The 16554-nt window shown below is 41.4% G+C and overlaps 1 protein-coding gene across 1 annotated transcript in view; it reads right to left on the bottom strand.

Annotated features, from left to right (window-relative positions):
• Positions 1-16554, bottom strand: part of prkn (parkin RBR E3 ubiquitin protein ligase) — a 118982-nt gene that overhangs the window by 68194 nt on the left and 34234 nt on the right. Inside the window, exons 3-4 of the mRNA XM_066679305.1 lie at positions 6354-6573; positions 2561-2679 (exon numbers count right to left, since the gene is read on the bottom strand). Of these exons, the coding sequence (XP_066535402.1) occupies positions 2561-2679; positions 6354-6573 (339 nt within the window). The remainder of the gene's footprint in view (positions 1-2560; positions 2680-6353; positions 6574-16554) is intronic.

Here is a 16554-nt window from a genome sequence, read left to right as displayed (position 1 = left end):
CATTCAGGGCCACTTTAACAGAACTGAGTTTGTTTTATTTAAAAAGAATTAGATGTGAAAACGCTCTTAGACATGTGTTGCATACAAGGTGAGTGTCAGTAACACAATCAACACTTTTTTTCCCTCCTGGTATTGAGTTGAGGGTGTAAGGCAGCAAAGCTTCATACCTGTAAGACTATGAGGTCAAGAGTAGCCAAAAACTAAACCTCCCATCAATAATGTAGAGATCGGTGTTCCTTCCAGGGCCAGAGTGTGGAGATGAAGCGTTTGAAGAAGCTGGCACAAAAACCTCCCCCGAAACCGAAGCAATGCAGCAAACATTTGTGGAGGGAGATAGCCAACTGACTGACATCCCTGCTCCGCCTGGAATCTCTAAAGCCAAAACCAGGCGTTCTGAAGCAAAAGACGTTTTTTCCGCCTAAGACCCCCTTCTCCCCACATATCAGGAGAAACTTGTGAGGACGCAGTTAGGCGAAGAGAGCTGGCAGGCAGCGTGGCTAAGAGGATGCTGAGAGCCAGCAGCTTCAGCAAGAGATTGGCAGGGGAAGCGGGCAGCACTGGCATGCGGACAGCAGACGTGCAGTCCCTCAGCACCTGGGACCACCCAGAGCAGAGAGAAAAGGCAGGTGCAGCTTAGCGACTTGTCACTCAGCCTTTTCCGGACGGTGCCGGACGCGAAGCGGTGGGAAGGCTGCCCAAGTTCGGGAGTGGAGCTCCATAAGGACCTGCAGATAACAGCAGCCCTAGGCTGATGAAAAAGTGGGGAGCAGAACCTCCTCACACAGCCCCAGTGGAGGCAGCAGGATGTGGGCTTGTGTTTGAACACATCACACTGGAGGCTAAGGCAATGGGAGTATTTGTCCAGAGGCGACAGAGCAAATGTTCTGGTCAGATTGGCCTAAAAGTTCCTTCTGTGTCTTTGCAATAAAGAACAGCTTGTTGTGGAAGCTGCAGTTAACACTTTCTACTTCTAGACAGTTTCAGTACAACAACTTTCTGAAAAATAAAGGTGTCAGATAGGTTCTTCAGAGCAAGGCCATAGAAGAAACTTTTCAATAGACACTGCTTTAAATGAAGCCATTTTTGTAAAAGAGAGAGTTAAGACTCTTTTCAACATCAGAAGCCTCCACAGAATACAAATGAAGTGTAAGATCTCACTGGTGATTCATTCTATAACTTTCGTTTTGTCTCTTTCAACTCATTAAAATTGGCCCCTGGAGTAGTTGAGGTGTGCACACCCACATTGAGCACAGTACAATGTATCAGCATGTGGAACTAGCCTACGGCTGATAACAGATGTTATCAAATATCTGAATAATTCCTATAAGTGCCTATGCTATGCAAATCACTCTTTCTCTCTATTTTTGCTTCCCACTTTTCGTTTTGACTTGCCTTAAACAGTCCCATAATACAACCATTCTAACTTAGACTCTGTTTAAACTTGTATACAGCGCTCCCAAGTGGAGCATCAGTTTAATCATTGACTTTGTAATCAGACAATTACTGGTTTGATGCCCAATGATACCTCAGTCATCAGAGGCAGTGTTTCACATGGCACTTTTCCACTGCATGGTACCTACTCTACTTGGCTCTACACACTTGTTTGTACCTGGTTTGTTTTCCACTACCACGACTCCCCTTTGAAATGTAGCCAATGATGCTGTAAAACACTATCACTTATGGGAACAGCAGGGTTTGAAACAAACAACAACAATGACGGTAAAGTACACGATGTGTACTCGATGAGTTGTTTAGGTTTTTTGGGAGCGAACACTGCTCCACACCCTAGTTCAGGCAAATCAGAATAGTGTTTTCATTCCATGTTGCACCGTCCAGCACTCACCATTTTTGTTTTTTAATCAGCCACCACCTTTTGGACCTTATCAAAAGACCACAGAGTAATTTAACAAACGGACATTGAAAGTCAGATTTAAAACAAGTGTGATCTCTTGTAGCTTTTGTGATTTTATAAACTGCTTATTTATGTTGGATAATCTGCATTTCTTTGTTATTATCAAGTCTTTCTGGCCAATCAGGTGAAACTTAGATAATAATAATTGGAAAACAATGTAGGCCAGTTGTTAATCGTGCTCAATTCTTCATGTCGATGGACAAGTAAGATGAATAACTGAGAGAAAATTTAGCTACAATTTTGGGCAAAACAACAGCAAAAATAAATTTTTCCCCATACACACATTTGCTCCATACACACACACAACAAACCATTGTAATAGAATGAAGATGCCCTGGAGCAAATGCATATGGCTAGCATACACAATGCCAACTGGCTAGAGGGCAGTATAAAGCCCCCAAGCATCAGTATTTGTATTCCAGGTATCAACCACAATCAGTACCTGGCCTAACTAAAGTTTGTACCTCAATGCCCTCAAATCTTTACTGCCACCAATGTCCCAATATTTAGGGTCATTTTTTTCCAGAAGACTAGATCTGTGATTGCAGTAAAGGAGGACACTCTTGATTTCAGAGGAAATGCTGGATGAGGAACATACAGAGTAAATGTAGCTTGAGTTTTGAGAAGCTGAATTATGGATGTACTTACCCGGCTAAGTGTGAGTGTTCCTTGTTTGCAGGTTCTGCAGCGGACACGTAGTTTTCCAGGTTGAACAGCTTTGCAAATCGTCTTGCAGAACACATAGAATCTGCTGTGGGCTTTGGGCTCTGTGGAGACGACCACAGACAACAAGCATTTAGCATAGGTCTAAGCACATTCATAGATCAGCTGTCTCAATAGGGCCTAGACGAGGCTTACTGTAAACACATCCACAGCTGCTTTATTCAGCCATGCCACATTCAAAGGTTTTGTTGTCCCTAGTCAAATTACATATTCTGTTGGTTTCGTAAGATAAAACGAGCACACACATCATCACCTGTTCTTTTTTTTTTTTTTTTTTTTTTAAACAAACACTGTTTATTTATTGAAGTTAAAGTATTGGATAAAAATGAAGCATTAAATGGCATGTTTTGAATTTGTCATTAAATTAGATACAAATAAGTTTTAAAATACAAAATAGTTTTGTGTAAAATAGAAATGTAATTTAAAATTCTAATATTCTCTCATTCTTTTGTCATTTTATGGTTACTGTTAAATAACTGGTGAGTAGTCAAGTTATTAAAAAAATCTAAACTAAATATTAAAGGCTAAGCACCACTTAATGGACCTCCATGAATATTTCACATTATTTTAGTTACTGACATATATAGGTATAAATTAAAATGAAAATATCATGCTTAATTTGCTTTAAAACTGACAATTTTGTTAAATTGACGGAAAAACCCGAGCTCGCTACGGAAATTCTTGAACGCAACCGTGACGTCACTGGTGAACAACAGCTGAACAACGCCGCGGTAAAACACCGTTATGACTGACTGTTATGACAGTATCTAGCTAAATAACCAACATTATTCATGACAATAGCCTAGCAATAAGCTAAACTCAAAATTAGAGGTACCGAAGTCGAACTCGAATTCATCCGACACTATAAACCTCTGTAATGCAGCCCAGTATAATCTGAGCCACCGAGTTTAGCGAGTCAAGCTAACGTTAACTAACACCGACTAAAACAGGCGAAGTAAGTGTCCTTACCCTGTTTACCTCCATGTTACAGAGGCTCTTGAACACCTTTCGTTGGTGTCCTTACATGCCCATATTGTTGGAAAAGCGCCAGTGAAATGAGCTACAGATAACGGAGGGAGCGGATGGTCCTTTAAAAAGTGCCCGTTTAAAGTTGACAAATTTAGTCAATTTTCTGGATATTTCGGGATCTTTGGGCCATTTGTTCACAGATGTCCCACTGTACATTGAATGATTGCAGCCAAGAACAACACACCTTTTCGTCATTTTGCATTAAATTAACTGCAACTTATAGAGACCATCTACGTCACAGGCAAGACGCCTTTTAGTAATAACATGTTTTCTGACTATCAGTAAATACAAGTTAGGAACTCAAATTGCACTGTATTTATTTTTTTGACACTTTCATATAGCTGGTGCTTAGCCTTTAAGTTCCTTGATGAAACTCATAATGAATGCAGTGATGAATAAATTCTTCTTGTTTGCCATCTTCAACTACATAATTTTGAGGTTATTTTTTTTGTTGAATAAATGAAAATTGTCATTTTTAATACTATGCAACAGTTAAAATGATAAAAAGAGCAGGAGAGTGCTTGAATTACAATTATATGTTACAAAGTAAAGCACTTTAAACTTATTTGTACAACTAATATTCATTCATTCATTCATTCTCTGTAACTGCTTATCCAGTCCAGGGTCGCTGTGGGTCCGGAGCCTACCCGGAATCTCTGGCCGCAAGGCAGATACGAACCCTGGAGGGGGCGCCATGTCCTTCACAGTGCACCTAATATTCAGCTCATTTAATAAAAAGAACTTGTGCAACAAACCATCATTTGAACAAATGTTGCCCATTATGATATATATGACAATATGACAGTATGTTTTATGAATGAACCCATTGCTCTCAGCCAGAAACAACACACGAACAGCAGTGCTACAGCATCATTCTCAGGAAAGCATAACGTTCTACAAAAGTGTCTGTGAAATCATGATCTGTCTTCGTACTCCAGCTGCTTCCCGCCGTACGGGACTCTCATCGCAGAGGTCATCCTGAGGCTGTGCTTGGAGTACTGAGTGGAGGACAAGGACAGAGTCCATCAGGGATTCTACAGCCAGAAAGAAGCTCAAGACAAAAGAGCGGGCGATCCGGTTATAGCCAGGACAAAAACGCAGACCGACATCTTCACGGCAAATGATTTAGTAAAGAGAGGACATGTCCTGTCTGAGTGTTCCACCCTTGTAAAACTCACAAACACAAACATATACACTCACACACACATTCACACACACACACACTGAGTGCGTCCTTCTCATTAGGGCTAAAAGCTTGGGATGGAGGAAGAAGGATGCAGTACCTGACACGCTTCCCAATAAATCCAGTGCAGAGGGTTTTATAAGACGGGCCTCGTCTAATTTATGGTTACAGCTCGGGTGCACTCCATTATGCTAATGCTGTTAAAGCGAGGGTAGAGGAGGGTTAGATAAAGGAACGCTTGTGATTGGATGGAGCAGCCCGGATGGGTGGAGGGATAGCCATGGAGGTGAGGGGCCAGAAGGACGAACGGAGGACGGGCTTTTAAAAGCATCCGCCGCCATTGTGGAGCGTGACAGTGACTGCATCGCAAAAAACCTACTATGCCTCACCAAAATAAAGTGGTCTGTGCACTTTCCTGCCCGAGTACCATTTACCCTCTGAAAGGAAAACCTCAACAAAGGAGGACGGACTGCTACTACAGCTAAGACGCAGTGGCTAATGGAGGCCAGGACAATCGCAGGACAATGTTGTACCTTGGCTCAAAAAATGCTAGCTGTGTAGAAACAGTCAAAAAAATATTATCACTTAGTTTCCTCTACATATAACAAGGAAATACCATGCGGAATCTGATAATGTTTATTTGATGTATATAAAGTGATATAAAGGTTTTTATTTGTATGGTTTAATAGGTGCTTAACAGTGTTTAAAATGTGTAACTTTTTTGAATGTTTTCAAACTTAATTTAGATAGGGTTTGCTTGGGTTCAAATAGATAATGGAATAAGCTGAATTTCAGAGAGCTCCCTATTCCCTGTAATGTACACTGTGTGAAACTATGACATTTTGACTATGACCCGAATAGTGCTTATAGTGATTCCAAAGGGGGGGGCTGTTCCCGTCCGACTAATGTAACAGCTGATTTACAATAAACATATTATGGACTGTTTGTGTGAAGGAGGCAAAAAATTTGGGGCACTACGTATGGTGCACTGAGCCATTTGAGATCCAACCCTAGAGACACTGATTATAATGATTACAGTATTTTCTGATATTAACACATAGTAATTGTATTCCAAATAGCTGACTTCTCGGAAAAGCTTGTTGTCCCAGACCTACATGGGACAACAAAACAACTCTCTCACTCGTCTCCCACCAATCTGTACAAGGAGCCAATCCATCAAAGGGCATCACACAGTCGCCCACAGACTCACATTTTACCAATCGTGTGTGTCTGGACTGTGGGACAAAACCGGATAACCTGGAGGAAACCCACACAGTCACATGGAGGGCTCAAAGGCAGGACTAAAACCCACAACCTACCAGCCCTGGAGCTGTTACAGCGACACTACCCTTGAATTACTGTCACTTGTGAAAAATATCATATATTTGCCTATTGAAATCACATTCATGAATATTATCTGCTGTATTGTGGTAGTAAAAATTGCTATAAGTGCTGTTTTAAGGTCAGTAATGATATCTCTCTCACACACACACTTTGAGTCTGTACCTGTGAGTGTGTGCGAGCCCTCTGTGTTGGAGTGGTCTGTCTCCAGGATCACAGCCAGGCCGGTGGAGGTGGCGTGCAGTCGGGAGGAGCTAAGGTCCAGTCGTGTCAAACTGTCCACACCTCTGCCCAGTCTCTGTTGAAGAACCAGCTCTGAGCGTCTTGCTGATCCAGCCGGAGGAAGCACCACATGAACAGTGCTCTGCTCAGGAAGATCACAACCCTGTGATTGAGAGAGAACAAACAGTCTTTCAATATGAAATGTTAAATGAGAACTTTTTCCAGTATAAACTGTCACACGATTAGCCTTAATTCAGACTGGATTACGTTATCAGGTGGACATCTGTAAGCATTTTTACATTCTCAGTAAATACATCTTGCATGAGGACAGTAATAATTCACAATACGGTGAGTATGTTGCATTTCATCAAGTGTTTAAGCCCCTCAGCATAACTGTTGGACTGAGAATAGTACACCAACCAAACAACCAAACCAATCCAGCCAACAGCGTCCAGGGTCCACTGATGAAAGACTAGAGGACGAGCAACTCAAGCTATCTACAGCGTGGACCAGGAGGACACAGTGTTTACAAACTCGAGCAGCACTGCTGTGTCTGATCCACTTGTACCAGCACAACACACACTAACACACCACCACCATGCAGCACTGAGAATGATCCACCATCCAAATCATACCTGCTCTGTGGGGGCCCTCATCATTGAAGAACAAGGTGAAAGTATGTAGAGCAAGAGATGGACTACAGCCTGTAATAGTAGAACTCCAAAGTGCTCCTTTATGGACAGAGGAGCTGAGAGAAACAAGGGCCGTGAGTGTAGAAACAAGGAGGTGCTCATAACGTTATGGTTGATCTGATTTTTTAATTTTATTATTGAGTTGAAACTGTGTTATCCAGCTCTTCCAAAAACATGAAGCCAGTCACCATGCTACAAATAAACAATATAGCACAGCTGAGAGACCCTGGAGAAGAACAATAACTCAAAGTCAAAGTATACTTTATTATCCCAAAAAATGGGAAATTTGTTCGGTCAAAGTGCAGCACATTTAGGACACATGGACATATAAGTAGGCATCCCCTCCCCTCAATAAAAACAACAAGATGAATAAAACAATGAAAAGGAAAAAACAGTGTTGCAAGAATGGAAAACACAATTCATTTTCTTGACATGTGTTTATCATTAAAAATTCAGATAGCAGAGGGTACAAATGAGACACTAAACCTTTTGGTTTTAATTGACCTTTGCAGCAACCTACTGTTGCCATAGTGGCTGAGTTGAAACCTGCTATATAAGGGATGGGTAGGATCTCAAAGTATCTGCTCAGCTTTGTTTACAATTAGATCTGACCAAAGCTGAGTGACTGGTGTCTAACTGCATCCAGTAATTTTGCTTGCTATGTTTACCAGATGCTGTAATTTATTATGGTCTGTTAGGACTGTTTTGTAAAACAACTCTAAAATAATACAGTCCACCTGAAAAAAGTGAAGCTTGTGTAAAAAGAACATCCACTGTTGTCTTTTTTTTTTTAGATATAGTGAATACCTCAAATTTGAGTTGATCATCAATTTCAATACCTAGGTATTCGTAGCTAACGCTCATAATTGGTGTGTCATTAATAATGCTATTAGGGATCTCACTTTTTTGGAGTCTAAAATCTATCACCATTTCTTTTGTTATTTGCATTAACAGCCAAGAAGTTGTGTTCACACCATTTGGTGAAGTTACTCACCTCTTCCTCAAAACTGGTTAGCGCTGAGTTATCCGATTTCAGATAGCGCTCAGTGGAAGTATCATCTGCATATTTAAAGAATGTGTGCGTTGATATGCTCGCTTGGCACTCATTATTATGGACTGTGTAGAGTAGAGGGGACAAAACACACCCCTGAGGGGCTCTGGTATTAATGGGCCTAATGGTAGAGGTGGCTGAATTAAACCTAACCTGTTGTGTCCTGTTTGTCAGAAAGCTGTTGATCCAAATTATGAGCTTTTGGTTAACCCTAGCTCTACCAATCCATCCACCAACAGATGAGGCTGTGTTAAATGCACTGCTGAAATAAATGAAAACAAGTTTAACAAAGGTGTTAGTCCTTTCTAGAATCCAATATACTATTGGTCATTGTCAGCAGTGCATCGTCCACCCCTCTTCTTGGTTGGTAATAAATGCCAGTTCTTCTACATCAGCAAAAAAACAATAACGCCAGAGTAGCTAGCAATGTTCCTTGTGGAAGAGGGAAGCCATTTTATAACAAGCCCAGTACAGCCTTTTTTTAACTCAAAAATCCAGAATTTTATTAACCTAAAATCTAATAACTACTCAAATCCAAAGATGGCAAATTCAGGTCCCGCAAGTAACTCCCCTTCCTAGAATTCTGATTCAACTGCCCTGACACATCCAAGGTTGGTATGAGATGATCAGAGAAGCAAGAACTGGTGAGTAGTTTTTACCTTTTCTTATTTTGCCAACTCTGCATAAATTGGTCATTATAATTCCTGACACAGCATAATCAAATATGACATAGACACATTAGACTTGCTCTCCCAACTTTAATTTAACAGCATATATCATTGTAATGCATTTAAAAATCACATGGCTTGATCTGCCTTGAAGCTACATGCAGCCAAAAACAGCTCTACATCTCCTGATTGGGTTTCTGGGGACACTGTTACAGACTTTTACAGACAAAGCAGATGGGTTTAAGAATGCCAAAAGAAGTGTGGCAGATTAACTGAACGTTCACTTAGCATTTTTGACAAGATAAAGACAAGGCTTGTCCTTTCTGAGCTCTGGGGACATGAAATCCATCTTACTGGTGCCGCCGCAGTATGGAAAGTGCAGAAACTGCAAAGCCCTCGCTCTCACACCGCAATGCTGTCCATTGTCTTAAGTTTCTGCCATACGTTGGAGGGACGACAACGTCAAACATTTCAGTCTCTATTACAATGGAGGAAATTTACAGCCACCATGCTAATCCAGCTGGCAAGCGCACTTCAGACCACTGGGATTACAGCAGAGAGGAATAAACATGCCAGTCACCACACAGCAATGACACAAAGCTGCTAGCGCTCTGAAAAAGAGAGCAAGAATGAAACTTTTACAATGGACAGAAATGGCATCGCCTCCCTCGGCTGCCGGCAGATTACAAAAACGTTCACACATGGACTACTGTGTCATCCTGCAAACTTTTCCATGCTCTGCTCTTATGAATTATGCTGTTAAATAATATCTTCCCTCCCAAAATCCTGTACTTGGAGCTGTGCCTTGCGCATTGTAACTGTAGCACTGTATCTCCTCTCCTTCTCAATGCAGCTCATCTGAAACATCACCAATATCTCTTTCAGGCCATTTATTTCAGCAGGATCATAAGGCGATGCTATCTGACTTGCTTCCATTTGTTTTGCTCAGGTTCATTTTCTGAGCAAAAATTTGCGATGCAAATCAGCTCACCCAGTCACAAACAGGTTCTCGTTAATAAGCTGCTCGCTTTTAGAGAGCCCACGCACTCGAACAGGGGAAAAGGTCCTCGTCCGCGCAGCAGTGCATACCCACGTGATCAGTTCTCGGAAGGGAAATACTGCACTTAAACAAGGGAAAAAAAATGAATGTGATCTGGTTCTTTTTTTTTTTTGCCACACCGACAGCACGGATTGGCTTTTAATGACGCTGATTTAATGAAGACCCTGTGGCTCAGAGAGAAGGAGACACCAGACACAAGCAGTCTTGCAGTTTTATGGTGAACAGAACAGTTGTGACGTACCCAGAAGCTAAAGCTACGGTGGAGGTGCCCAGGCAACAGGAGGCTGATTGGAGAGCCCTATAGAAAAATGAATGATGAGTGCATGGAAATTAGCATTGATTATACACCGCATGATGGATGTTTGAAGAGTCCCACAGAATCGTGTATAATGTCCAGGCTTGCTGGATATGGGATGTTACACTGGTCAATAGCACCTTCCCGCTCTACTCCAGCTGCTGCATTTAAAACGAATGGCAAGGGCTTTACTTAGTCAGCAAAGATGACCCTCTGATTGAGCGAGTACACTGAGAACCATTGCTCTACAGGAATAGATTAGCCAGCCTGTTGGACACATCTTACAGGCTGCTAATTGTTTCTCCACTGCTTTACAAACAACATTGGTGCGACTTTGATTTGGGGTCAACGCAGAACATCACACACACGCAGTCGGAACCATTAGGCAAAGTCTTACTAATGTTAATACAGATCATTCATGCCAGTAAAACCTATTTCTAGACTATGACATTTTCAAATGTCAATCCACACCAAAACATACAATACCCACCAGCTCTTCCACACATGCATAGTCTCATACTCCACAACTGCTCCATCCACAGACAAAGAAGACGCATGTATATATTGTGCATATCCCTTTCTTTTGCATATTTAAAAAATACATTTTGCCATTTACAGTGTGGCAAAATTTTATCCACCACCCTACAAGAAACCGTCCAAAATTACTTGGAAAAAATCACACACTGGAAGGTGGACTGGCTATTCAAAAACATCCATAGTTGTGATTGTGTGTGTGTGTGTGTGTGTGTGTGTGTGTGTGTGTGTGTGTGTGTGTGTGTTTGAGGCCCTGTGACGGACTGCTAACCCGTAAAGGGCGTGTTGCTGCGCCCATTGATTCCAGGTGGTCTAGTGACCCACTGCGACACTGAACAGGATAAAACAAAATCTACTTGCCATACAGCAGAACTTCGTAGTTCTACAGCTACAGACTGTAGTCCGTCTGATGCACTGCATATTTTGTTTGCCTCCTTTAACCTTGTTCTTCTGTGTACTTCAATGATCAGGATCCCCACAGGACCACAACTGTGCAGGTATTGCTGTAGTGGTGGATCATTCTCAGTACTGCAGGGACACTCATGTGGTGGTGGTGTTTTAGTGTGTGTTGCACTGGTACGAGTGGATCAGACACAGCAGTGCTGCTTGAGTTTTTAAACACTGTGTCCACACAGTCTCCAATCTGTTAGACACATCTACCTCATTGGTCCACCCTGAAGATGTAAAGTCAGAGACAGTAGCTCATCTGTTGCTGCACAGTTTGTGTTGGTTGTCCTCTTGTCCATCATCAGTGGACACAAGATGCTGTTGACTGGATATTTGTGGTTGATGGGCTATTCTCAGTCCAGCAGTGGCACTCACACACTAACACACCATCACCACATCAGTGCTGAGAATGATCCACTCCCTAAATCGTACCTGCTCTTTGAAAAACTGTGAAAGTGGCTAACTATGCAGTGCAAAAAATGGACTACTGGTCTGTAGTTGGAGAACTACACAGTGCACATATAAAGGTCAGTGGAGCTAATAAAATGGCTGTAGAAGCAATGAGGTCATTTTTAATGTTATGGCTAATATATGCATATTCGTATCCAAACCAGCAAAGAATCAGTAAAACTTGGTGTCTGATTCCATCTCATCCCCAGGACTCTGGTGTATTATCAGTGTACAGTGAAGCTGTGGTGCATTCATTCTGCATTCATATGACCTTTTCCAATTATGATGTGCTCTTTGGAGAGACCGATCAACAAGTCAGTATTTTAAAGACAGGGATGCGCTGCATTAGCAATGACTTGGATCTTGGGAGTCACGCAGAGACAGAATTTCAATTTCAAGAGTGAGGAGACAATCAATGAGTCTGCCATTCAGAATCATAAGCAGCCCCAGAGACTCCCTACAATTTGCCAAGGTCATCTAGGGTTAAAGCCATCTCCCTATGTAGCAGGCAACGCAAAAAAAAATAATTCCGCTTTGTGCTATGTGGACGTGGCTCGAAGCGGCGCGTGTGATGAATGTAAGAAGGCAATACAAACTCCACATCATTAACCCCCATTCTCCCCAACAATAAAGAGTCACTGCTTTGTTTTCATTTGTGAGGCATGGCTGCAAGGAGGTGCAGTAAACTATGGTCCATTGTGCTCCAGTCAAAGTCATATTTGTTCCTGTTCTGGTAGCAGCCAAGTTTAATGACGTTGGATTTATTGGGCACATTCACTTTACAGAGTTCAAAGGGGACACAAATCTAATTTGGGACTAAATGTGATATAGAATTTTCTAGAGGAGTATACATTCACATATGCATCATATGGCTTTACTGTCACTGTGGTTCTCATCCATTGTCAGCAGACGGTAGCAGCAACTGATGTCCTGTCCTAAAGGCCCCTGAGCCTTGAAGTCTTCCTTATTGTCCACAGTTCAATCACATGAACTATATGTCATCATGGAAGACAAAACCATTTGAGGGTCCTTTGTTTAAAAGCATGCATATGTGACAGATTTGTCCATTGCACACACTATTCATATACAGTATCCAAAGAGATGATGTCATTATTTTCTAGCTAATTGGCTTATGTACAGTGGCTCAAGAACAAATTACAAGCATAATGTAGTGGAATTAACTATTACATTTCAATTAATATATTTCAATTAATTAACTACTGCACTAAAAATCACATCTGAAAATCTTCTCCACTGTTATTCAGACCGCTGAATACCCAAGCACGTCCACTCAGGCTGATGATTCTCTGCATATTAAAGGGCCCATATCATGGAGAACCAATATTGATCACTATTTAAAAATGACTTTAATGTAAATAACTTAACATGTAACCTTTTGAAACTCTACTGTGCACTCCTCAATTTAGTACAAATAACTAAACTGTAAAAACATCCCATTTTCCATTCACGTCTATCACCCTGCAGCTCACTGTGAGGTTATAAGGAGTGTTTCCGCCCAGTCTGCTTTTTGAATGAGGATGAATCTAGTGTAGTTAAGTGATCATTTTAAATACAGTTACAATGTCGACCTGTTCAAAGAAAGTGTAAAAAAATGATTTAATGCACAAACATGTCAATTTACTTTGATGTAATAATCTAACATGAATATTTGGGTCATAAAACCTAAATGAAATAAATGGACCAGAATCAGGGAAATATAAAACACAATAAGAACGTAATATATACGCCTTCCGGAGTAAAAAGCCACTGCCGAGTCCACGCTGATGCAGTCTACACAACACACACAATGCTGCAGACTACAGAATAACAGACAACACCTGTAAATGCATCTTTCATCCCCAAAATTAGAACCCTAAAGCCTCGACTGATAATGAGAGACATGGCTTAAATTTATAAAACATAAATACAAAATAGGAGGCAGTTGTGGTCTACAGGTTAGAGAAGCCAGCTCAAAATGAACGTTTGCTGGTTCGAACCCATTGAGAGAGACAGGAAAAATGTACTAGGGAAATGAAGGAACAGAGCTAGTGCCTGTCTCAATATTTACACCTAAGGTGACTGATCCTTGAGCTACTGTCTCTATTTTTACATCTACAATGTGGACCAACAAGGCACGTGTGTCTAACAGAGTGGACAGTGAATGAATGGATACTGTTTAAAAACTTTAGCAGCACTGCTGTGTCTTATCCACTCATACTAGCACAACAGACATTAGCACACCATGACAACGCCAGTGTCACTGCAGAGCTGAGAATGATTAACTGCCTAAATCATACTTGCTCTGTGTGTGGGGGTTGGGGGGGGTCCTTACCATTGGGATAATAAAGTATGCAGAGCAATATGTAGACTACAGTCAGTAATTGTAGAACTACAAAGTGATCCTGTATGCTCAGTGGAGCTGATCAAATGGACAGAGTGATTGGTCAGTGTATATGTAGTGTTGATACAAACCAAAACAATTTTACAAATCCTTGCAACTACTAGAGAGAGAGAGAGAGAGAAAGAGCCTAGCAATACTGGAATGATACATTTAAAGACACCAGGGCTTCACAACCACCTTACACCAGTTTCTAGCATGCAAACAGACTGAGGGGTAACAAACGGTGAGGAAACATCTTCAGAATTTTTTATTTTTTTTTATTAAAATCACCAATATCACCTTTAAACATGAACAATAAGCAATAAGGCTTGCAATGTGAATGTAGCTTTTGGCAGATCCGCTGAAAGAGTTGCTATCCAAAGCCCCTATAAACATCATTAGACGGGTTTAACACCTCTTTGTAAAGTGAGTCACAAAAGCTGGAGAAGGATTCCAACTGCAGCCAGTCTGTAGCAGTGTCGTGTGTTCAGTCAACAACAGAAAACAGGTGTCTTTCAAGAGAGAGAGACGGGGAGGGTAGAGTCAGTTTGCTGAGGCACACACAGACGCCTAGTGAAGCTCCTCAGTGCCTGCCTCGCCATGCATGCAGGCAGATGGTGAGGAAAGCTGGGCTAAGAGAGGCAAAGCCTGCTAAGACTGTGTGACTAATGGGAGCTGGGAGCTCACAGTCCCACCACAGCTCAAACAAGAGTGTGAAACTATACACACAGCCATAGAAAACAACGTCACATTCTGATACACCGACACAGTAAGTGTGAGGGGAATATCAGAGTAACAGTTCTCTGTTTGATAGCTCAGTAACACTTTGCTCTGTTGTCCATAAGGCTACATGACACTTTCATAAGAACTATATATATTTATATGGATACACCTTAATAAAATGGGAATGGTTGGTGATATTAACTTCCTGTTTGTGGCACATTAGTACATGAAAGAGAGGAAACTTTTCAAGATAGATGGGGAAGAGGGTCATGTGACACATCAAACTTATTGGCCTTTGCTAGCATTTCTCCTGCGGTGTTGCTATCAGTGTGTGAAGAGTGGGAGAAGAGGGTTGCATTGACGATCCAACACAATGGGCAGCACTTTGAACACCATTTATAAGTGGTCAGAAACTTCTAAATAACTCATGAATGAATAAAGTTACTTTAAAATCAAGCACACCATTGTTTTTCTTGTGAAATTCCCAATAAGTTTCATGTGTCACATGACCCTCTTCCCATTGAAAAATCAAAAGTTGGATCCAAAATGGCCGACTTGAAAATGGCCACCATGGTCACCACCCATCTTGAAAAGTTTCCCCCTCCCATATACTAATGTGCCACAAATAGGAAGTTAATATTACCAACCATTCCCATTCTTTTAAGGTGTATCCATATAAATGGCCCACCCTGTAGATGTATGTATGTAAGTCGATGTCAGTTGGCCTGAAAAACCAATGCAGGTTTCATGTAGCTTTGTGACTGATAACCTACAGTTAGATGTTCTTAGATGTTTTTGCAGAATGATTACATCTGTATTATCTGTTGAAGATTTAAAAGGGTCTAAACAGGGACAAGCTTGCATAAGGTAAACTAATCTGGAGAACTACTGTTCTCACAACAAACCAAACTCACCGCTCATGTTTGGGCTCATTATGAAAGCTCCGCCTCCAAAGCCATGTGAGGCATTGCTAGACTTGAGTTAGATTTTTTATTTACGTTTTGTATCCTTTATGGTGAAAGGGTAAGAATCCGAATGTAGCTTGTTCGTAGCTGAAGTTGAACTTGTCTGTAAGCTCTCATTCACAGTTGAGTTACTACAGAAGCTCATTTGTAACTCCAGAAGTTTCGTTTTGTAGAACTCTAAGTACGTGTTAATGTTCATGCAAATTAGCTATGGTCTCTCAAATGTTCATCTCATTCCAACGTAAAGACTGGAGAAGAAACAGAACTGAAGCCAGTGATGGAGGAAGGGCATGCCAGAGTCTACATTGGAGAGATGGAGCATCAAAGCCAGTGTCTGAGGGCACTGCCACTTCCACTGCAACCCACAACCTCCAGGTCCCTTTATTTATTTATTATTTCGATTAACCTTATTATTATTAAAATTGTCACGCATTCACACACTGCCACCAGCCCCTGGAGGGCAAGGGTAAGCACATGTTTCCACATTCTAACCACCATTTCTTCCACTGATGTAATGCCACAGCTCAACACAAAGGAGGAAAACACCAAATGCACAGATCTGAAACACCTGACATCTGTGCCAGCAAGAACACACACTGTGATGAAAGGTGATGGTAGGCCATCCTGCACATACAGAGTGTACAAGTAATTGTGTGCCCTTGGAATCTTAAAGTGTTTCAATATTAAAAGAATATTCTTACCTTAGTGTCTTCCTGGATAACGTCGCAGGTTTTGTAAATATTATAAATTCAGGTTTGTAATCACCCACCCGTACGCTAGAGGAAGCACAGAGCTACAGATGGCTGCGCCCACTGGTCGTGTAGTGAAGCTGAATGGAGGACAGAGAGGAGTTCTCTCAGACAGAGAGTCCTCGAGTCT

The sequence above is a fragment of the Hoplias malabaricus genome, chromosome 8 (genome assembly GCF_029633855.1).
Source record: "Hoplias malabaricus isolate fHopMal1 chromosome 8, fHopMal1.hap1, whole genome shotgun sequence".
NCBI classification, from domain to species: Eukaryota; Metazoa; Chordata; class Actinopteri; order Characiformes; family Erythrinidae; genus Hoplias; species Hoplias malabaricus.
The sequence above is the reverse complement of the archived record's forward strand: the minus strand, read 5'-3'. Positions and strand labels throughout refer to the sequence as shown.